We start from the raw sequence: 24,511 nt of genomic DNA, 5'->3' as shown, positions 1-24,511 counted from the left end.
AAAGCTGGTTTGAAAATTTTCAAATTCTTATCTAATTATTTCGATCCGTGCGCCACCTAACGGATTTTCTTCCTTTTGTTGCATTGTCACGGTGTTCTAACCTATGTGTAAAGTTTCACGTTTGTAGCTCAATGAGAAATTACTTCAAAATCGATTGCAAGATTTATATGAAAAGAGGACAAACATTCAACCGACCTAATATAAAGGAAGTAAAAACGCAATGTTTGCGGCAATAGTGCATTAAAAGTTATAGAAGCTTATCTATCAGAAATTTGCCAACGTGTCATCATCGGATCTGAAGTATCACAGCTTAAAGTAGTTGAAATGGGTCGCCCCAAGGATATATTCTAGGCCCTCTTTTATAAATGATGTCTTTCTAGTTTGCCGACATTCGCGTCTTCATGCATGTGCCGATGATATAAAGTTATATCTCTGTGGCCCGATTAAGCAAGCTGATCGCCTGCGTGAAACAAAGCGAATCTATACCAGGTAATGGCAAAGCGAATTCAACCAATTCGCCGTGCAGAAGAATGTCAAGTCAAAAGAAAAATGTCATTAATTTCAATTAACTCTCAATATCATTGTACAAGGCGTTGTATGGAAAATAGCAAGCAATCAGCTGTTGGAATAAGAACACCTGGTACTGAATTCGCCTTGTGTGACAACCTAAACCTAGACCTTTTAACCATATATAACTGGGAAATTGCCAATGGTTGACATTTGTAGGAAGTCGTATGTGTTACCAATCGTTAACAAAAAAGTAAAGCCATTTTCATTTCTGCCACCAGTACATATAGATGGGAAGCCTCTAAAAGTAGTCAGTAAAATTATGAACCTGGGGTTTGTGATAACTTCAACACTAACTTGTGCAATCCACATAAACTCTGTTATATGCAAAGTTTATGCTACTTTGAGAAATCTTCGTAGATCCCGCTCACTCGCGGCTATTCAATAACGTGGCGCGTTATATCTCTGGTCTTTCAAAGTTTGATCACATTTCATCATGGAGGAACAGCCTCTTGGGCTGTTCGGAGTGCCACAAGGCCAGAAACTGCATTTTTCTTTACAAATTGATTACTAATAAAATGTCTAGCTATCTCTATGAAAAGTTGAGCTTTACCAGATCAGTTCGACTGAGTGACCTTATTGTCCCGCGCTTTAACTCATTGCCTCAGTCAGGCTTTTTTCGTCAACGCTGTTCGTATTAGGAATGCAATCCCTGCGAGTGTAAGAAACAAGTTTAACATAAGCAATTTTAAAGCATCCATCTATGCTTGTTAAAGTGCACAATATCTTTTAAAATTCGCTTCATTACAGAAGTTCCAGGATATTTAAAAACAAGTAAGGAAGGCTAAGTTCGGGTGTAAGCGAACATTACATACTCAGCTGCCAAATTACAGCTTGCAAAACTTTTAAATTACCTTCCTTTAAAAGTGGGCGGTGCCACGCCCGTTGTCCAAAATTTTACTAATTTGCTATTCTGCGCCATAAGGTCAACCCACCTACCAAGTTTCATCGCTATACCCGTCTTTGGTAATAAATTATCGCACTTTTTCGAAATTTTCGATATCGAAAAAGTGGGCGTGGTTATAGTCCGAATTCGTTCATTTTAAATAGCGATCTGAGATGAGTGCCCAGGAACTTATATACCAAATTTCATTAAGATACTTCAAAATTTATTCAAGTTATCGCTTCCTCAACTCCTATTGGAGCATAGGGCCTCGACCATCGACTTAAATCGTATTCTGGTAGGTACGGTTCTTGTCAGTTGTCCAAAAGCCATTCTTGCTTTGTTTATGCGAGACTGAACGCCCCCATCTGCACCGCTTTTATTTGAGACAATACTACCAAGATAAACAACGTACTCTACATATTCGATTTCATTTTCGTCAACTTTAAGCATTAATGGCCTTGATGAAATACTATAGCCGCTTCTTATAAATTTCGTTTTCGCTGTATTGATTCTTAATGCAGCCTCTTTTGCACATGTGTTGACAGCTTCTAAATTGTGTTGAAGGTCAGTACTTCTATGACGATGTCTGCATAGTCTAAGTCCCCTAGCTGAGTGAAAGGCGTCTACTGTACACCGTGTCCACCATCCATTGGTGACCATTTCAACGTTCCTCATAATCTCGTCTAATGCCAAGATGAACAAGAGCGGCGAGAGTATGCATCCCTGTCATACCCCGCTTTTAACTTCGAAGGGTTCTGAGAGGCACCTGTCGTGACTGACCCGTCACTTAAATTCGGCATACATTGCCTTTATAATGATAATTATTTTATTAGGCATCGCACGTTTTCGTAGTATTTCCCAAATGTATTTCCTGTCGAGGCTATGAAAAGCTTTTTTAAAGTCAATAAAAAGTAAATAAGCTGATGTTCTGTATGATTCGGACGGTATTTATTAGATCAACACAGGATCGGTTTTGTCTAAAGCCAAACTGATTTTCTCTTAGAGTTCCGTGGACCGGACGGACGGACATGACTAAATGAATTTCTTTTTTCGCCCAGATCATTTTGATATATAGAAGTCTATATCTATCTCGATTAGTTTATGCCGTTACGGGGTACCGTTATGCGAGCAAAATTAACATACTCTGTGGGCTCTGCTCAGCTGAGTATAAAAAATGTATTGGAATGTTGGAATGATTCGATATTTGCATTATACGGCTAATATGCGACGTCTATTTCATCAATTTAACCGGGAAAATTTTTCCACGATAGGAAAAGTAATGGTTTCTAAAGAACGATTCCGTAAAAATAGTTTTACACATTTATTGGAATGATTATATCGAAGATATGAGAAGCGAAGAAAGGCAATAGTCTAGAATTGCACTAAGATTAAGCTACAAACTTCAACATAAACATAGTTGCCGAGTGTTTAGAGACATTCCTTTTATCGGGTTAAGGGGCTTAGAATAATGTGACTAAAATCTTAAGACCTAAAAGGTTTGACGTGGTTATATCAAATCTTTTACGAGATGGTGCCTTAATGGTGCCAGTTTTCGAAACGTAGGGGATCAATTTCTCGCAAAGAATCATCATCAACGAAAATAGATACTCCCCAAAACCTTCGGAAAATATCTTTATCGCTACATGATATTCTTTGCTTCTATTCAATAACTTACAAAATGTAAGAAGACAAAAATTGGTGAAAATAAATTTCCACTAACAATCAATTTTTAGAGGTAAAAAAATATAAAATATTAAAAATTTTGTGCACTATGCCCAACAATGCCAACAAACTTACCTACAAATGTTTTCACTATTTCGCCATTTATTTAAATTTTAAATCGTTCCCACACAGGTAGTCCATTTATATCGTTACTTTAATACACATTTATTTTTATTCATTTATGTTTTGCATTCATTAAGATTAATAAAATACTGAAAATACTTAAGTATTTGCTTTCGTATGTAGTGCAATTTTGTTAGCTCGTGTGTGCTGATCAAATGCCTGCTGTGTGGTCTCTTGGCGGTCAATCAATTTGTCACATGAATAATAGAATGTTGATGATTTCATTATGATATTCTTTGTTTTTACTGATTTCGTATGTTTTATATTGTATTCGTTTTTTTTTTTTTTGTAAAACATTAATTAAGCTTAAACATTTATATAGGTCAATCGACTTGGTCGTTTATTCTTTATTTTCTGCGAATGCTCTGCATTAAAAAAATATAAATTACTTTTTTAATTAATAGCAAGCAAACAAATAAATATTTAATAACTTAAGTCATCATAAAAATAAAATAAATAAAATTTTAAGCACTTCCTTTATATAAATGGACAAAAATCAGCGAAAAATGTCTTCTTATATAAAGCCATATTCTTACTAAACTTTGATTTTGAAATTTTGACATAAAAATTAGAAAAATATTTATAAGAAGTAAAAATATAAAAGTGGAGCGCCCATTACTTGGATTAGAAAGTTGTTAGGAAAGGAGATATTGTTAGTCAATGCAGTATCTATGTCATAATTTAAAAATCAAAGTTTAGCAAAGATATGGTATCGTGTCATCGGCTGTCATCGATCTCCGATTAGTTTGAAATTTCAAGTCTCTAGCCCATTGAGAAGTTACTTAAAAGCTGGTTTGAAAATTTTCAAATTCTTATCTAATTATTTCGGTCCGTGCGCCACCTAACGGATTTTCTTCCTTTTGTTGCATTGTCACGGTGTTCTAACCTATGTGTAAAGTTTCACGTTTGTAGCTCAATGAGAAGTTACTTAAAAATCGTTTACAAGATTTGTATGAAAAGCGGAAAAACACTCAACCGACCTAATATAAAGGAAGTAAAATTTGCGTTGTGCTCCCTTTAATTTTTCCTGCAAATTGGCAGAGCGGGACCTACTTGTTTTATGCCGACTCCGAACGGCATCTGCAAGGAAGATGAGTTTTCACTGAGGAGCTTTTCATGGCAGAAATACATTAGGAGTGCTTGCCAATCACTTCCGATGGGCGGCCCGCTTAGAAAAATTTTCTTCTAATTGAAAAAACTTGTTTATAAAATGTTTATGTTGCTTTGCCCGGTTCTTGTGTCCAACCCCCCCCCCCCCCAACCCTCTTTGCCTATCCTCACTGAAGGGGTGTAAGGCAACAAACATATACACTTGGGCAATTGCCCTGGGGCCCGGAAGGTTTTTGGGGGCCCGGCAAGACAAAGCAGTGTTGACGGTACTCTAACTAGGATTTCATAGATACATACTATTTTGTTGCTACAAAAAATTGTTTTAAAAGTAAAAATCAGTAAACTAAAATCATAAGCATCCAATCAAATACTCTGTGGCATAGTCATAGACGAAATAAAATGTGATTTTAAGTTAGATAAACGTTTTTGACACAATTTTATAAGCGCTATCTGTCAAAAATGCTTCCACTAACTTAAAATCACATTTTATTTCGACTATAACTATGCCCCTATCGGTTTATTCGTATTGCTTTTTCATTTTTGTAAAAGCCAGCAACATCTGTAAATACAGGCTGATAATAAACTGGAGCGTTAATTTGAAAAAATTAGTACACTTGACTTGTTTTGCGAAGCGCAAATTTGTGAAAACATATGAGTATGCCGTGGATAAGCTTACATAGGTCATTGATGAGTTGAAGAAGTTCAAGAATCAATGGTCGATCATACTTCAAGAATGTAAGGTTCTGGCAGGGAGTATAGGAGTTGTGAATACCTTCCGAAACTCGATTCAAACAGCAAGTTTTTTACGTTCTTTTGGACTGCTTAATTGGTAATATGACAAGACGTTTCGAAGCCGTAAATGACATTGCGATTAAATTTAGTTTTTTGTGGAAGTATCAGGATCTGACGGAAGAAGAGCTCAGAGAAAAGGTAGCGGCATTCTGCACGATTTATGGCATCGATATTTCTATAGATCGGATATATGAAATCATTCATCTCAAAGCCATCCACTTAGCAACTTTTGGGATGTGATTCGCTGCCACCATTTCAACTTCTGAACAAATTTCATAAATTGAAGATGGAAGTATTATTTCCTAACATCTGCATAGCATTAAGAATATTTTGCGCACTTCCAGTTAGTGTGGCTGAAGGGGAGCGTTCTTTTAGTATATTGTCTCGCGTAAAAAATTTTTTACGTTCTACTATGAGCCAAAATCGCTTGACAAGCCTTGGAACATTGGCGTTGGAGTCCAGCCTTGCTCGCAGCATTAGTTTTGAATCGGTAATTTCCATATTCGCAGATCAAAAAGCACGGAAGGCTTTCATTGGCTGATTCAAGCTCTTAAAATGTACATATTTAGAAAAAGTTAATGTAAGCAATCAAACAATGAAATCTAACATTTCATTTATGTATGTATGTGCTCCAGTAAATCTTATTTTATATGAATTAAAACTGAAAATGTGAATTGAATAATTTATGTATGTTATGTTATTTTTTTACTGGATTGAGTTTATTTTTTAGGGGGGCCCGTGAATGCGAACTGTCCCAGGGGACCGGCTCGGCTCTCTGCGGCCCTGACTGTCAATATGGCTACAGGTTTTTTAGCATTCGTAAACCTTTGGTCAAAAGAATTAAGTGATCCTATACCCTTTTTACAACATTTGATAGACCAATAATAGAATACGAATCTATAGTCTTGAATCATCGCGTTATCAAGTTCATGCAGATAGATTAGGATGAATTCAAAAACAGTTTTTACTTATTGCCTTACGGGATTTCCAATGGTATTCCTTGTATAATCTATCCCCTTTCATGTCGTAGAGAGATGCTTGGAGTAAATTTTATTATCAAATTAGTGAAAGGTTCGGTTCCTAAGCGAAGTTAACTTTAATTTTCCTTCTCGGCCAAAGAGACATTTTAAGCTCCTTCTCCTGGAACAATGTAGAACCAATTTTGAATTAAATGAGCCCTTGTTATCCTACTAACCTGATTGTTATTCTTTTCTAACTTATTATATGTCAGCTGTACTTAACCTAGATTTCTAGCGTTTTTCTTAGCTGATGAATTTAACAATTTTCTGTAGCTAAGCAGTTTTAGATCTCGACGCTTAACAAATCCCTGCCTTTCAACAGCAAACAAAAATTACAAATACGTGAGTCATGCGGAGGCGCCCCTCGTGTCGGTTGGGTGGTCTTCGGAGGGTAAAACCGTTGGGAATTATTATTATTATTATTTAACAATTTTTGTTGTTATAACGGCCTACTGATTTGTAAGATCGTGGGTTCGAATCGAGCTCAAGGCCTAACAATAATATTTTATCATTATTATTGTTATGATAAATTTTTTCTTAATTGAAAAAATTTTTAAATTAGAAAAGAAGAAAGAAAAAAATCCATTCTGCAACAGATGTCGCAGTGTTGTGAATATCAATTGGCACGAACCAGAATAGAAGTAGGATTAATGAAGACAAACAAAAAACCGCTGTGATGGCTGAATGGTTATAGCAGCGGAACCTAAACGTTGCCGATGAAGGAATTTGGCAGTTCCCGAAATGGATCTATACAACGAGCTTTGGCAGTTGTCTAAATTTGTTCTTTCTTCTATTCTAATTTAAAAATTTTTTCAATTAAGAAAAAATGTATTATAACAATAATAATGATAAAAAATTATTGTTAGGCCTTGAGCTCGATTCGAACCCGCGATATATTATTATTTAATTTAAGATTATCTTATTTAATGTAATTTGTTTTAACTTAGTTTAGTTTAATTAAATTTATTTTATTTTAATTCTATTTGAATTCATTTCATTTTATCTTATTTTATTTATTTTATTTCATTCAATTTTATTATTTTTTTGTATTTGATTTTATTTTTTATGTTATTAATTTTTGTTTACTTTATTTTATTTTACTTTTATGGTTTTTATTTTGTTTTATTTTATTTTTTCTACTTAATTATTTTGTTTGTTTTACTTTATTTTATTGTATTTTATTTTATTTAATTTTGGTTTATTTTATTTTGTTGAATTTTTTTATTTTATTTTGTTCTTTATTATTTTGTTTTATTTTTTTTTTTATTTTTTTTTTTTATTTGTGTAATTATTATTCCATATAAATCCAACCAAATAATATACAAATATGTTACAACCAACAAAATCTTATTACATAACCACGTGATTGGTTTTTGTAAGACTTTGCGTATCAGGAATAAAAATCACGCATTTACTCACATTTTCCATAATATCTCTGGTTCTCTATATCCAACATAAGAGCAATGTATACATCACTCGCATGAACAAAAATTGTGCATATCCTGCAAAAATCGTTAGATCATGTGGTCCACTTGTGTCATACTGGAGTACTCTATGGATTACTCTGATGTAATGCTGAGCTGGACTATATGGTCCAGTCCAAGGACATCGCAATATTAATTGGGCCATATTTTTTGTATGAATTGTAGTTAATTTTGGAGCACTCGCTTGGTCCATAGCGAGTACTCCATACATGTATGCATGGAGTACTCGCGATTTTTGCAGGGTATGCTCAGATACTTTAATTTATAGGTGACGTCATTGCCTTGAGTTGCTGTGTGCTTTTAATACCACACACTACGCCTATGGTAACATATTATCTTGTACTCCATACAGTACATACACCAATTTTACACACTACGTCTGCATTAACATTCTAGATACATATGCCACATGGGGCATATACCACTTGCAAAGACAATCTTACGCTTACGCTTGCACCTTACGCTTGCGTTCTGGACTCCCCCATATCACGAGCAAAGATGTTTACACATCAAGAATTTAATTTAATAATATTTTCAAATGCCTTAGGTTAGCTTAGATTGAATAGATGCAAGCCGTGCACGAGAAGCTCACTTATAGTACCTGGAAGTCCAGTCTGATACTACGTAAAATAACGCTTGAGTAAGCTATATTTAAGTGCTTACTTACTTACGCTGGGTAGAGACGATAAAGTTTCTAATATAACTTGCACCTAGCTCTACCAAAATGTAGACAATCAAGCATAAAATGACGCGACAATTCCAACCTCATCAACGCGTGTAAGTAACAGCAGCAAAATGAGTTTTTCGATATTTTGAGAGGTTCAGCATCAGCTCCCATTGGACAGTGATCCATCAGAGCTAAAATCACGAAGGAAAAAAATAGTATTAGTAAATTGCAAGATTTCGGCAGACCGCCCCCGTTTATTGCCTGCAAAAAATCTCGCAACCCTACAAAAGGAAACGGTCTGCCCAGCCGTACAACAGCAGTCTACAGGTGGTCAGCTGAAAAGCAATTTCCCCACAGGCTACGCCCATTTCAATTGTACCCGTTCGGGCTACGAGATCCGCCTAACAGCAGATATTTCTATGCTCGGAACTGTTATGATCATAAATTTAAATTAGTTCGCACCATAGCCAAGCTCATGCCTTCCTAGGCCTATCCGTAACATTGAGTTTCCAAAACAATATCCAGTTCCATAGAATTATTAGATATTCAACACTTTCAAGAAGTACCAACGGCACCCTCTAAATATAAGGAGGTCTGAGCGCAAAAACCATATATCTCTTTATGAGAAGAACCTATTCTGTTTTGATCGAGTTGATAGTCAAATCAAATGAGCTGCCCGCTTACATTTCCCATATCAGATAGCCCATCAGAATATCGTGCAGAGTATTCAGGTCATCAGCGTTGGTTAGCACTCGACAGCCACTGTTTTGGAGTTCTGCCAGAATCGAGTTAAACATCAGAACGCAAAGTTGAGTACACAAAACGTTGGGTTTTGAACATCCCCATTAGGATGCCTTTGCGCTCCCTCAACCCATTTCGCAGCGCCAGATCTATCGCCTAAAACTTCCCTACAAACGTTTCAAATATTTATTGTTAGAGCATTCTTATTCTGCTTAATTCACTCTAATTGAACAAATATTCTGCATAAAAGTATTAGCATATCAAAAGAACAGTTAATTGCGCACCCATTTCATAAATTCAGTACCGAAATCCTCCTAACACAAGATAGCCAATTGTAAAATTAAACCAAAAGAGCAACCAACGGCGAATTTGCGAGTTATCTATAAATATAACAACATACAATAAAAGAAAAAGGAAAGACGCAAGCAAAGAAAAAACAATAACAGAAGCTATAAGCAAATAAGTACACAGAGAAAGAGATAGTACCTAAAACAAAAGCGAACAAACGGCAAGGCGAAAGAACTTAAGTGGAAAAATATTTATGTATATAAATAAAATAATATAAAACAAAGCAAATCAGAAATACATCGAAAAAAGCTAACTAAATAAACAAAACAAATATATTTAAAAGCATTAAAATTATAAAATACAGCAAATGAGGGAAAGGTGGGAAGGCAAGCGCCTGAACAAGCGCATATAAGCAAATCCGATAACTGATTTTCACATAATTAAAAAAAATCGTTTTTGGTTTTATTAGAAACTTGAAATTCTCCGACATCCGTAACAAATTCATAAACAACAAGTAAGGAAGGCTAAGTTGGGGTGTAACCGAACTTTACATACTCAGCTGCTAAATTACAGCTTGCAAAACTTTTAAATTACCTTCTTTTAAAAGTGGGCGGTGCCACGCCCTTTGCCCGAAATTTTACTAATTTTCTATTCTGCGTCATAAGGTCAACCCACTTACCAAGTGTCATCGCTTTATCCGTCTTTCGTAATGAATTATCGCACTTTTTTGGTTTTTCGAAATTTTCGATATCAAAAAAGTGGGCGTGGTTATAGTCCGATTTCGTTCATTTTAAATAGCGATCTGAGATGAGTGCTCAAATTTACTCAAGTTATCGTGTTTACGGGCAGACGGACGGACATATAGACATGATATATAGAAGTCTATATCTGTCTCGATTAGTTTAAGCCGTTACGGGGTACCGTAATGCGAGCAAAGTTAATATACTCTGTGAGCTCTGCTCAGCTGAGTATAAAAAATTCTTGAAAAGTGTTGAGATCCGTGCATTGTAAACTGAACAATTAGCTAAGATAGTATGAATCACACCCAGCGGGTTAGGGGGCTTAAAATATACCCGCGACAGGTATAGATAGCTGTCGTAAGAGGTGACAAAAATACCAAATTGATTCAAGGGGTTGCCAGCGCAACATATAGCTTCTCCAACCCAATTGTCAACCTCACCTACCCGTAGCGAATCCTGTTTCTTTAATAGCCGAGGCTCTGGCGACCCCAAGTTCCTTATAGATCTAGGGTGTGGCAGGCGGTATGGCCTAGAAGGTTTCATGTGGTTATACCAAATCGTTCCCGAGATGGTCGAGCTAGTACCTTAATGGTGCCTGTTACGGGAACGTACTGGATCTGCATCCGGCAAAGGGCCATCAACATCGATAACACACCCCAAGGCCTTCGGGAAGTGTCCTTATCGCTACAACAACAACCACAACAACAACATAGTGTCAATCAATGAATCCGCGAATCGTGCAGCTGGCTGCCGCTAGATGCCGCTGTAAAAAGCAACCTATGTAGGTTTTGAAACGCCCTCGTTCAGAGCAAAAAAAAACACTGGTTAATTGATTTGTGTTGTTGCAACTAAGCTAATGACGAGGGCGTTTGCATAAGCGCCTAAGTAGCAGGTTACTGCGACATCTATTGTTACTTGATGCACCACAAAATACAGGTGCATTGGTTAATTTTATTGCAGTTAACTGTTCCTGTCTCGAGAGCTGTAATTGGGTTTGATATTAAGCGTGATAGCGAGCGTTGCACAAATGCCGACTACGACACCCATTTACGGTGACTCGTTTAAAGCAGATGCTGCGATTTGTGATATTTTAGTCGCTGTGGTAAAATCACATGAATTACATGAATATTTAACAACTGTAATCTCCTAAAATGTTCGTTGCGCTATTTTGGTTTTATTATCTACGCAATGATGTGGCCTATGACGACTCCTCACAGTTGGATAATCCATACTAATTGCTTGCTTGTTGAAAGCACTTGCAAACGGGAGCTTCAAAAACCACGGGCTTTAAACTCATGTGAAAAACTTGGGGCGCCTCGACTACTATACAGAATCGCTGCTGGTAGTTCAGCATGACAATTGGAGTGAAGCTATAAATTCCGCTGGCGACCCCTTAAACCCCTACTGTGCAACATAAACCCTTGCAGTATAAACTATATTTCTGTGATCTGACTTTGACTTACTTGCGGGCTGAACTACTTGCCTTTTATAGGTTCTAGGCTGAGGTGCCTGTAAGTCTTGAGCAGGTCTTTAACATAACTAGAGGGAATGCCAATGGCTTGTTTAAAAGTATCATCACTAATAGGATATTTGAGAAGAAAGTTCAACGTCATCACATAAAATAGTTACCGAGATGGTCGGGCTAGTATTTTACTGGTAGTTGTTTTCGGGACGTACCGGATCAATATCCGACAAAGATCCATCAACATCGATTACACTTTTTTCTAGCTATTCGAAATAGATGATCTTCACCATTTTCCTAGATTTCTTTATTCAGTTTTATCCGTTAAAGTTTTATTTTTGTTAGAAATATTAATAGCGAACTCCATGATTTAACTCAGCAATAATAACGATATTTATTTTTGCATTTTTTCAGCTCGTTACAATGGATGGCATACAAAGTGGTGTACCAACGTTGACCACGTCCACGTTGACACCCACCACTTTACGCAGCATTGAAGAGACATTCATACAATTGACAACCGATCATTCTAGTCCGCCACCCTGTCAGGCTGGTTTCATACCGCCGCCTGTCGGCTCGATACAAAATTCGTCAAGCCCGGTATTTACTGGGGCTATACAAAATTTAAATGACTTCGATACGGATGACTCACAAGCGTCATGGGCCAATTCACAATTAAATGAGGAAAATTCTATGGCGACAACAGATACTTGTAAGTGCATTATAACTCCCACATTTACAGAGCTTAGTAAATAGTAATTATGAAAAAATTTAAATATAATTGATGTATATTGGAACGATTTTCCGTCATCCCTTGTCAAATTTGGTTTTGAGACAAACCGGTTTCGGCGTTTTGCCATCATCAGTGTCGATCTGATTTGTTCTGATCTGTTGTTGTCGTTTGTCCTGTATTTATAGTTCGTAGGTACATGAGCAGGTATTGTCAAAATTGATGCTTGTGTATATTTAGTTATGTGTATGTGCTGTGTGTTCATTCAGAACCGAGGGTGGTTTTTACTGATCGATTTGTGTGGCTGACTGAGGCAGGTAAAAATCCGTAATTTTAGTCGTTTGACCTTCTTTGTGGGTTTGTTGTTTTGGTGCGTTAATTGTTTTGGGTTTATTTGTTGTTGTGTGTTTGTCTGGTGTACCTATGTGATTACTTTGTTTCTTGAAACAAGTTTTAAAGGCTCGAATATTGTGTCAGAAATTGTGTTTATCTGTTCGTTTATTATTCTACCGTCGAATGTTTTCTGTTTGTAGATTTCCATGTTTTCGAGTACGTTGAGACGTCGGCCTTTTGCTTGTATGTGAAGAACCATCACTGTTTTATTGATGATTTCTGGGGAGCATTCATTCTCGACCACGTGATTCGCGAAGTTAAATATAGTTCTAAAAATTAGATAACAATGGAATAAATTTAATAAAAAAAAGTGATAAATCTCCCACAAAAAGAGAACAGTTCTCATTTAGATAGAGTCAATCTTAATACCTTTTAACCGCACTTGATAGAATTTTCTGCTTCTCCATTCTCCAGTTCTACCAAAATAGCGATCTCTAAAAAAACTTTCAACTCGCTATCTGGCAGTCAGTTGAATGATGTTTCCATTCACTACTGACTGCAATTACCACAAATGCTCCGTTTGGATAACACAGCTGAATTTGCCATCGAAAACTATTATGCTATATGCTTTAACCTGTTTACGGAAGACACAAATTCACGGTGTCTAACACGGATCTAATTGCATGATCAATAGCCCAACTATCTGCTCCATGCGGGTGTTTCAATCACAAGGTCTTATCTTGGTATGATATAGAGTATACCCAAGCTCTTACCATTTTAAGGATAATGGCATCCAATTGTAACAACTCCACCTTGAATTCCATTATTATTCTATTCCAAGCACAAATATTTCGCTGTAACATGTTCTGACTCTTAGGCACAATGCAATCCGATACATGATACAGTTCCACAATTTTAATATAAGTATTAAGGGATGAGAACAACCTTTTCTTAGCACCAGGAATAATAATGGACCTGCATCACAATCAAGGGACTGTAACTAAAACCTTGCCAACACATAATGATTGAAATATACGTTCACTGTAAATACAAAGCGACCAGATACAGGTGGGGAATTCTTTGTCAAATCAGCCACCCCCTTGCCCATTTCAATTTTGGGAAAAAACTTTATGCTGTTAGGTGTTTTTTATAAATAAAGTTTTTTAAACTAAAAAAAACTGTCTAAAATGAGGCATCTCGCAAAAAAGTGCCATTTTTTAGTCAAAAAATGATCGAAAAAAATATAATTTCTCAATAATAATGACCAAATTACTTATTAGAAATATTGTGGGGGGTCGCTAAACAAGAATCCGATATCAAATGTCAAATTCAAGATGGCGGATCCAAGATGGCGGATAATATTTTTCTTACGGTTGACCCATTTCTACTAAATTCTGTATGTTGGGCGCCATCTTGAATTTGAAATTTGATATCGGATTCTTGTTTAGCGACCCCCACAATATTTCTAATAACTAATTTGGTCATTATTATTGAGGAATTATATTTTTTCGATCATTTTCATTCAGCACAGCCTAACGTAGTTTCAAACATTTGTGAAACAAGAGTGATCAAGAGTTATCATTTGTCATCCACAAACGATAGGCATCTGCTTTATCTTCAATTTTCTCAAAAGGTTATAACAGGTGTAACAACGGGTCATAGTTTTAGGTTGTGATCCACCTTTTCTTTGACCTTCCGCAGAAGAGTCTTTGAAATATTTATGCTTAATTTAGAATAACTAAATAAGCATTTTACCCTTGTGGGCGGACCAAGAGTAAACTATATGCCAACTTTCCAACAAAGAAGACCGCATTACTCCAAAAAGAATGCTTCATTGTCTGATCCGAGGGCTGAAGTGACCGCATTACTCCGAAGAGAATGGTTTATTGCCATCTCTAACGAAGAAGAGACTGCATTACTTGAAGTCGAAGGCAAAAAGCAAGGAAAAAGCAGAAGACAACCGCCAAAAACCACCAAAACACGTTATGAAACCACAACACCCATGATTTATCCGAATCCTCAAGGCAGGAGTCGAGACCTGATACAAGCAACTGCGATACATGGTATCAGGTCACGACTGGCTTGTCCTGATCCCTGCGGTACAGTTTTTAACAACCGTGATAGGGTCGCGCATTTGATACACCACATCCATTCTGCTTCATTTTGAGTAAACACCACTCCAGGATTGGTTGGCCTTGTTCATAAGCGTCACTAATACGTTGACGTTGAACGATCGGTATACCTACCGCGGGTATATTTTACAGCCCCTAAGCCGCACGAGGAATCTAAAACTATTGTAGGACAATAGGACTGCTTCATAGACATGCTGGTCTTCCCCTTCCCCTGCTTCCAAATACGTGTGTCGGTAGGAATACTTTCTTTGCCGGAGCGTCGTCATCCATTCGCATATCATAACTCTCCACAGTACTTGTAAAAGCACCTCAATCGATTCGGCAATACATTTATTGGGACTTGTTTGAGCCCGTTTTGGAGGGAAATAAGGTATACCACCTTCAAAGACGAGTGTTGCTTTGTCACAACTGTCATCTAGATATCGGCTCAATTCGTATTAGATATCAAAGCAGACAACTACGTGATGCAGACACTCCTCCCCCGCAAATCCATGTCCATACAGGGTAGGTAATATCTTTTGATAACTCTCGCTTGAAGGTCGTTATTATTCGAGATGTAGTTTTACTGACTGCCCGATTCCTGCAATGTCTTCTAAACGCTAGCCTATGTCACAGAGATAGCAGCTAGGTTGCCCAAGGCGGTACAATCTCAGAAATGAATACAACTATAGGTATTTTTTGCCGGCCAAGCTTTCTTAAAAGCTACTACTTGATCAAATCGGATAAAGTACGGCGGTGACAAGCTTTGCTCAATATCTCCCCCGTCTGGTTCCATTGCACGGCAATGATGAAGGGAATGAATTTATGATGAGATGGCCAGATAAATTCCAAAATGGATATGAACTAAGCAGGCAGGAAATATGAGGAATACACTATGAAGGCAACAGTCTCAATGTGGACCGCTGTGGGCTGATTTGGAGGTCCCAAGGTCTTTATGGCAATGTTTGGATAAGAACAAAACAAGCTTCACCCACTTACGTACTTAATTGGCGCTTTACAGTTTAAACGGTTATGGCCGTCCAACAAGGCGCGCCACTCGCTTCTTCGCTCTGCCAACTGGCGCCAATTTCTCACACCAAGGGAGTTTAAATCGCTTTCCACCTGGTCCATAGGCGGGGTCCGATAGAAACACTTTCTTAGCCGGAGCGTCGTCTTTCATTCGCATAACATGGCCTAGCCAGCGTAGCCGCTGTGTTTTAATTCGCTGAACTACGAGTTTGCTGATGTCTGCGTAAAGCTCGTACAACTCATCATTAAATCTTCTTCGGTAATCGCCAACTCCAACGCGTAGAGATCTTTCGAAGAACTTTTCTCTCGAACACTCCCAAAGCCGCCTCATCTGATGTTGTCATGGTCCATGCTTTTGCACCATGTACATAGCAGGACGGGTCCGATAAGTGACTTGTAGAGCATGATTTTTGTTTTCCGAGAGAGGACTTTACTTTTCAATTGCCTACCTAATTCAAAGAAGCACTTATTGGCATGAGTGATTTTATAGCTCGCTGGATTTCAGAGCTGATGTTGTTATTAGTGTTAATGCTGGTTGCCAAATAAACGAAGTGTTTTACTATTTCGGAGTTATGGCTGCCAACATTAGCGTGGTTGCCAAGGCGCATATGCGCTGACTCTTTGTTCGATGACAGAAGGTACTTCGTTTTGTACTCATTCACCACCAAACCCATCTTTAGCGCTTCTTTTTTCAGTTTGGAGTAAGCAGAACTAAAGGCGCGGGTGTTCAGGCCGATGATATGAATGTCATCAGCATATGCCAGCAATTGTACTCTTTTATAGTATATTGTTCCAGAGCGGTTAAGTTCTGCAGCTAGTATAATTTTCTCTAGCATCAACTTAAAGACATCGCACGATAGGGGGTCACCGAAACCCCGTTTTGTTTCGAACGGCTTTTGCACAGCCGTATAAGTTTTGCGGAGAAACCAAATTCAGACAGGGGCATATAGGTAGCCCCTTTTCATGCTGTCGAAGGCAGCTTTAAAATCGACAAAGAGGTGATGTGTGTCGCTTCTTTTTTCGCGGGTTTTTTCCAAGATTTGGCCCTGTAGTGGAACTTCTATATGATATTGCAACGATGCTTCCCCGATGTCGGTTACAAAAAAGCTTCCTCTGTAGTAGCTTGTAAGATAAGCTGAAATTGGATTCGGTTTGTCATATTCTCTGTCAAGGTTAGTCATTGGAGAAAATGTCTACGAGTGCAAGTGTGGACACCTGCTCAACCTATCTATCCAGACTAAATCCTTACATACAGATTACACAAACCACTTTTGCAATTATTCCGTAAAAAACCTATATACCCCTTTTTTAATCAAACCATGATAAAACTGCCAGTTGCTTTGTACTTCTGCTTATTTTGGTGACAATTCTCTGAGTAGCCGTGGCCATTGGGCAGGCCGAAGTATTGCTATTGTAACTGCACTCTAATCATTTACCAAGCTCTGTACAATTGTATTAATGAAATAAATTTTATATGAGTTGCTAATACTTCTTTACTATTTACAGCAAGTGCCGCCACTGATAGCACCTCATTTCCGAATGGCCTTAACGGTATTAGCAACGCATCACTCGCTACCTCGAATACATCGTCCAAAAATGATTTCACATTACTACACAGTGCGATTGCAGCTGAAGCTGGCAAACATGCCGGCAATCTTTTACTTAACACATCGCCCAACAACAACGTTCATACCTCAAATAGTGCCACTACAAGTACGCCTGCACCGACACGACGCAATCAAGGCGGCCGTCGACCAGCCAAATCATCAGGTATATCACCCGAAGAGGAGGAGAAACGTCGCATACGGCGGGAACGCAACAAGCTAGCAGCAGCACGTTGTCGCAAACGACGCGTTGATCAAACCAATGAATTACAAACTGAAGTCGATCGTTTAGAAGGAATACGCGAAACTCTACAAAAAGAAGTGGAAAACCTTAAAGTTACCAAAAATCGTTTGGCTTTTATTTTGGAAGCGCATCGACCAACCTGCCAGAAGATACGACAAGATCTATTGAGTGTGCATACCTACGATGGTTTGATTGCGCCAACGAATGGTGGCAATAGCAACGATAGCAATAGTAATATCATCGGTATAGATACAACATTGTCATCAGCGGGACGTAGTGGTTCACCGATCGAACTAAAACCAATTATTATAGAAGATATGGTGCCAAATATTAAAAATGAGCCGCTCGATAATGCTTTAGATTCAAATTCATCTTTGGAACATGATGGACCACCGTCACCCAAACGCATGCTATTGACGGACAACAGTCCCATGCTACAACCACCATTACCAAATGTCGCAACACTTTCCGCATCATTGGCGGCCGCCTCTGCTTCATTGAATACACCCATTGTAACAACAGCGCCTGTAAGCTTTGCGAATTTTGTTAGTGCCACAAGTATTAGCAATCATCACAATAATTTAACGATAAATAATAATAATATTATAGTGACGAGTAATGCCTTTACAGCTATGCTAAGCGCACCGAATAGACCACTTTTGAGTAATGTTTGCATTAAACAGCGTCCGAATTCGTTACCCACAAATCCACGCAATCAAGCACAAAATCTCGCTCTGAATACAGAACGTCCACCTACCGATATCAATGGTGTAGCAATACAAACGCCATCTACAGGCATGTTCAATTTCGATTCGCTAATGGATGGTGGCACTGGCTTGACGCCTGTGGCAGGTCCTTTAGTGCCAACATGCTCGTCACAAAATAAACATCCATTGGAATTGCAAACACCAACAAGTGAGCCATCTAAATTAGTCAGTTTATAACAATAAAATATGAATGACAGCTGTGCAAAGGTGCAAATCTTAACGTTGGCTGCTGTTGCCACAAAAAATAAGGCGGATAAGAAGCACAGAAGGTTGTACGCACCGATCAAAGTTTAAAAATTAACAATTTTTTCCAAAAGTATTGTGTTAATATAAATTTTAGTGTGAAGTTTAAGAAAATACATACATATATAAAAATTGTACAATGCAATTTTCTAACGAAAGATACGAAAAACTAAAACAGAGAGTTAAATGCTTTAAAATTTGTATTCAAATGTGCGTGCGGACGGACGGTGCGTATACGTAACTACGTACGCATTGCAAATAAATATTTACATACGATAAATGGGAAACAGTTGCAAATAATATTTTATATTATAAATATAAAATGATATATGTATTTAAAAATAGATATATTATTTAACGATATATTTTTTATTTTTTTCTCATTATTAAAAATAATCTAAAGTTTTTTTTTGTAAAACCCTTTTTTGTGCGTAAACGCTTATTTTTAAGTAAAAAAATAAGAAAAATGTGTAAAGAAGACCTTGTAGCCCTGCATGCATTGAAATAAATATATAAATTGTTAAGTTTTTTTATACTTTGTTCATACATACATATTTGTATAATAAATATTTTGCTGAGTAATATTTTAAAATTTTGTTAAAAAAAGTAAAAAAAATGCGTATGTAGTGGAGACGAAAGGAATTGCGAAGTTGTATGCTATTGTAGGCATTGAAACAACAAATTAACAAAGCATTATTTATTATATAGAAATTTATTAAAAGTATTCGTAGAATCTAGCGAGTTAACTAGCAGAAAGCAGCGATTTTCAAAGTAATAAATAAATGAATTGTAAAGTAAAACTGCTAAATTTGTAGTAGCTAAACCATTGTCTTGTACAATTGTGTAATTCTTCTCTAATACTAATAAAAATAAGCAATGAACTTTGCTCAAAATTAAATATATTAAAACTACTTTTGTTCAAAACTACTACCGGTCTCCCAGTGGTCGAAATCGCTCACTCAGTACAATTTATAGCCGGTTTTATTAAATTACGTTATGCGATATGAAAATTTAATTTGAATAGAATATGTCACCCTTTACTTTTCCAAAAACTTCAATTTTTCACTTGTAGTAAGACTCAATAGCTGAGTTCCAATGAATGCTGAAACAGATCCCGGTAAAATAAGTCTAAAAACAAACTTTATAAAGACCATTAAATAATTACATTCAGCCCTAATCTGCATTTCGACTTGGATTGGAATATTTTTGATTTGGCAACTTTGGTATTCTGTGTTCCAATCTCTTTCGATCCAACTTCGAAACGTTCGATTTTGTTTATTCTGCATTCCGATCGTAGTTCCGTTTTTCTAAGTTGCAAATTTGTTGGCGGAAAAATATTTTTTTTATTTTTTTATTAATTTATAACAGAATTTTAACAAAAATGTAGGTAAAACTTGTTGAGAAACGTGAAAGGCTTGATGATGATTGTTTTTATTTATGCATTTATGCTATAAAATCCTTTTCTGTTGTAATACAGAAAGCACCCTTCAGATGGCCTCATTATTTTCATATGCGTGCCATCAACGCACATGATGACTCCTGGGAAGCCAGCCTTCGCATAAAATTCTTGCTTCGCTTGTATTTTCTCCTCTTCACTTTGTTCAAATGTTATCCACTGAGAGCATAATATTGGTTGCATTACATCCAGAAAAGTAGACAGTGACTTTGACACTGTTGGCTGTCCCATTCCTACATTTTAATCCGCCCCTATTCTATGCTGGTAACTACCTTCTGCGAAAAATCTCAAAGCTTGAAAGCATCCTTATTAAGTCGAAAGTTTTTTTGAACCTAAATAAGAAAATAAGTCATTAAACTTTACCACTTTTAAGTTCAATTTCTTACAATTCGTCACTCATCTCAAATGGATTACACAAATCTCGCAATATTTGCCTTTCTATTTTCGTCTGGCCATTTTCGTATGCGTTGCTTTCCAAGCTATTGATTCCATTATAATAGAGAGCTATAATTTGTGTCTGTTCGTTGGATCCAGTTACATATATGCCAAAGCAAGCTGCCGAAGTAGAGGAAGGTGAAGCGAAAACGTAAACAATCCTTGCCGAAAGAATAAATAAATCTTCATAAAGCATTTTAGGCCAGTTCAATGAAATTAGCATCCATAAAATTCAGAAAATTTTAACTATATTCGTGCAGGAATCCGTTTTAACAAAACTTGGTGGCCACGGCAGGGAATTGGCCAAAAAAACGACAAAAACACACTTACAATTATGAAAACACTTAACTCAAAAAAATATAACACTGCGGCAATATATTCTATTGCTTTTTTTGTACAAAATGGCGTGGATAATAAAATTTAACGTTTTTCAGTGTTTTTTACAAATTAAATTCCGTACAAACAGCTTATTTCGAAAAATCATTTGCTCTTCCTCTTCTCGTTACAATTCCGTCGTAATGCAGAATACCCAACTTCGATTAAAAGTGGAGTCATTGGTGCAGTTTGTCGTATCGCTGTAGTCGTATCCCTAACGTAATCCTATACGATACATTGTTATCAATTAATGGTGCCTTAACCTAAAAATCGTGAAAATTTCAGAAAAATGAAGAAAACGCAAAAAATTACAAACATATTCCACAAAAAATAAGTCTCCTAGTCATAACGTATCCAAAACAATGAATAAAATCTACAAAAAGTTATTAAGTTCACCAACTCAAATATTTTTAGGTTATGGATACGGCGAAAAACCAAAAACCAATTGGTTGGCTACGATACGGTTACGACCTTAGCGTTACGATACGGCACCAATAATCGGTTGCATTGATTCCCATAAGGTTGGTCGAATCAGCTGTTATAAGGTTACCGATAAAGCACCAATGTCTGCAGCTTAAAGCGGAGCGTAGAACGGGAACGTAATCGAAATGCAGAATAGGGGTGATTATATTCATTTTAAACTATTCTAGAAAAAAGATAAATTTTCCATTTGGGTATCTACACCAAAGATTTTTGGCACATAGTTTCTGACTGAAGTAAAGTTTTTATCATCAGTCTTTGGACGATTATTATTTAACATGCAAATTCAACAACAACGTGGTGAACCTGATATTTATCTTGTTCAATTTCTGATCCGTATAGCAGTTTTGTACGTTTCGTTTTCTGTAGTAGATTTTTTGACAGCTAACCACTTTTGAGTTGGTAGCGCTCATGTATCAACTATATGGTTGGCTCATCTCTACAGCAACAGCATACCTTTGTTCAGATTGTCAAAATCAGCGTGTTGGTAATAGACGAACGGAATGGAATGAAAATATAAAATGTAGAAGCTTTTATGTGTAGTAAGAAAATGTTATCAATGCGTTGGTTTCCTTTTGAGTTTGCCATCTCCTTCTGACAATCCCTACTCCAGTGAAATGAAAAAAAATAAAATCAGCTGAGATGAGCCAACCATATAGTTGAGCCATGGCAGCACTGAAATAAATATGTGTATGTTTCACACTAAAATTACAAGGTTTGCGTTGAGATGGGAAAGGGGTAAATACCCAAATGGTAAATACCCGGTAAATTCGTTAAATATTGTAAGAATGGGTAAATACCCAAATATTTACCCAAAAGAGGGGTATAAATTATCTTTTAGAAAATATGGGAAAGAAACACACAAATTCAGTCCAAAATGTAGTTGAATTAGTTTTAATCTGTAATCATATAAGCCTAAATAAGAGCCCAATATGAATCCTAAAAAACGTATAAGCAGCTCATATTTAGCCTCTTCTGGAACTCTTTCCATCGTCATTATAACTCTAATGAACTTTTATAATATGACACCCATTTGGCGTATTTAAAAAATAAATGACACATTGGCATTAAATAACAAAATATTTGGAAGGAAACCATAAAAAGTAGTCAGCGCTTGTTGGTGGCATATCAGGTTCAACACACCAGGACAAAGCGCGACAGTTTTGCGGTCACATTAAACAATGTTCAAAATACTTACATTTTTAAGATGTAAATGACTGTGGAGAAGCTTTGCTTTGACAAATATAAATATCTGGCATGCCATCTTATCAGAGTCATAAAAGGCTCCCATATGATCCTGTTTCTGATTCCTTAATATACCACTCATTTTGGATTCTTAAATTATGAGCGACATGAGAATGTTTGAGGGATAGCTTATATGTACCCTATAAACATTCTCGAAGCCCCTAAAATTCTGGAGTCTAATAATATGTGAAAAATATGAGCCCCAGAAATTTTATCACCTAAGAGTCTATTATGACTGAAATTTGATGAAATTATGAGCAAACGAAAAATATTAATATTGGTAAACTTGGCAGCTCCGGAATAAAAATTCAGAAATTTCTCTAAATATTCTAAATAAAATGTGAATGCAATTAAACCTTATTTAATTTCTTTTAACAGGATAATTTAAATTTTATTACAAAAATTGTTTTCCTATATTTTCCGCTTCTGATATGTGTCAATAATTCTTCCTAAAAGCCCTGAATTTTGTCATTATAGAATTAAAAATAGGCAGTTTTAATTTTTCATAAATGATATCGGAAAGAGGGCTGTGTAGGAGTCATATTAGCTGTAAAATATGAGCTGCTTGTGCGCCTGCTAGGAGTCACATCGTATTCACTTCAGGCTCCTAAATGAGTTCGGACTAATTGTTGACTTCGAATGTTTGCTGGGTTGCTTGTTGAAAATCAAAACGAAAATTTCTTAATTTCAAATGACGTATCAATTTAATTTCTGAACTGTCATTCCAAGCAGCCTCGATTCAAATTATTTTTAGATATCCAAAAAAAGATACAAAAAAGGAATATTCCGGGTATTTTTCTGGTATTTACCCATAAAAATGGTAAATACCCGGTATAATCCCAACTCTGGGTTTGCGACTTTTATTCATTATTTCTTAGCTAACTTGCTAGAATTTGCGAATACGTTATTTGTGTTATTATTTAAAATATATAAATAAAGTTAAAAAAAAGCACAGAAATGGTATGTATATCTGGTTTTTTTTTTTCTAATTTTGTTAGGTTTTAATTTCGAATTGGTTTTAATTCACTTATTTTGTTGAATTACTAAAAATTCGGCAAAAAATTTATATCAATTTTCGTTTTTCATTTAAATTAATTACTAACAATAACTCTTTAACAACTTGTTTATACTTTTTTCTAGCCTGCGCATTTGAAGTTCATTAAAATGTGCAATAAAAAATTTTGCTTAAATAAATTATTTTTAGCTAAGAAAATCTGAAGGCATACTAAGCATTTTTGTTTTTTTAATACATAATTTAAACCAAAACAATTTGTATGCATATTTGTTTTCTTTTTTTTTTTTTATTTACATACAAACATACGTATGACATTTGACTATAGAGGAATTGTGTTTAAAAACTGCATTAAACGAAGGCGTTGTGATATTTTAATAAAACGAAGAAAAGTAAAAAAATAATACACCAAGGGTTATTGTATGTAAATGTTGAATTGTGGATGCGCAATTATGGCATCATTTCAATTTAATCAAATTCACTTAATACATACATATAATTATAAATAAACAAATTAAACAAAATTGTTTAAGAAGAGAAATGATATGTAAACAAAAGAATAAAAAAAACATTCAAAGATAAACAATGTAAACAGAACAATTGGAAATGGCCTTTTAGCAGCGTAAAATTAACACAAAAAAATTATGTTTATTAATTGATTAATATATTTTGATGCATGTACACGTAAATGCGCTTTGCCATCGTGAGAAAATTTTTAGTAGCATAAAAATTTGTACTTTAAAAAATTAATAAAATAAAAACAAAAGTTAAAAAAAGTTTAAAATTTGTTTTAGTGCTTTAAACGAATGTGTAAGTGTGTTTATTAATTCTGCAAAATTTTTGCTG

At 36.0% G+C, this 24,511-nt stretch overlaps 1 protein-coding gene across 3 annotated transcripts in view; it reads left to right on the top strand.

Moving 5' to 3' along the window:
- The window catches only part of kay (transcription factor kayak), a 265,831-nt gene extending 241,382 nt beyond the window's left edge, over nt 1-24,449 (top strand). For all 3 annotated transcript variants that reach the window (XM_067762714.1, XM_067762715.1, XM_067762713.1), the window contains 2 exons: nt 12,016-12,313; nt 17,311-24,449. In XM_067762714.1, the coding sequence (XP_067618815.1) occupies nt 12,016-12,313; nt 17,311-18,596 (1,584 nt within the window). In that variant the 3' untranslated portion in view covers nt 18,597-24,449. The remainder of the gene's footprint in view (nt 1-12,015; nt 12,314-17,310) is intronic.
- Nucleotides 24,450-24,511: the final 62 nt, after the last annotated feature.

This window comes from Eurosta solidaginis, chromosome 1, assembly GCF_040869045.1.
Source record: "Eurosta solidaginis isolate ZX-2024a chromosome 1, ASM4086904v1, whole genome shotgun sequence".
Lineage (NCBI taxonomy): Eukaryota > Metazoa > Arthropoda > Insecta > Diptera > Tephritidae > Eurosta > Eurosta solidaginis.
This window is presented reverse-complemented; position numbering and strand designations above follow the sequence as displayed.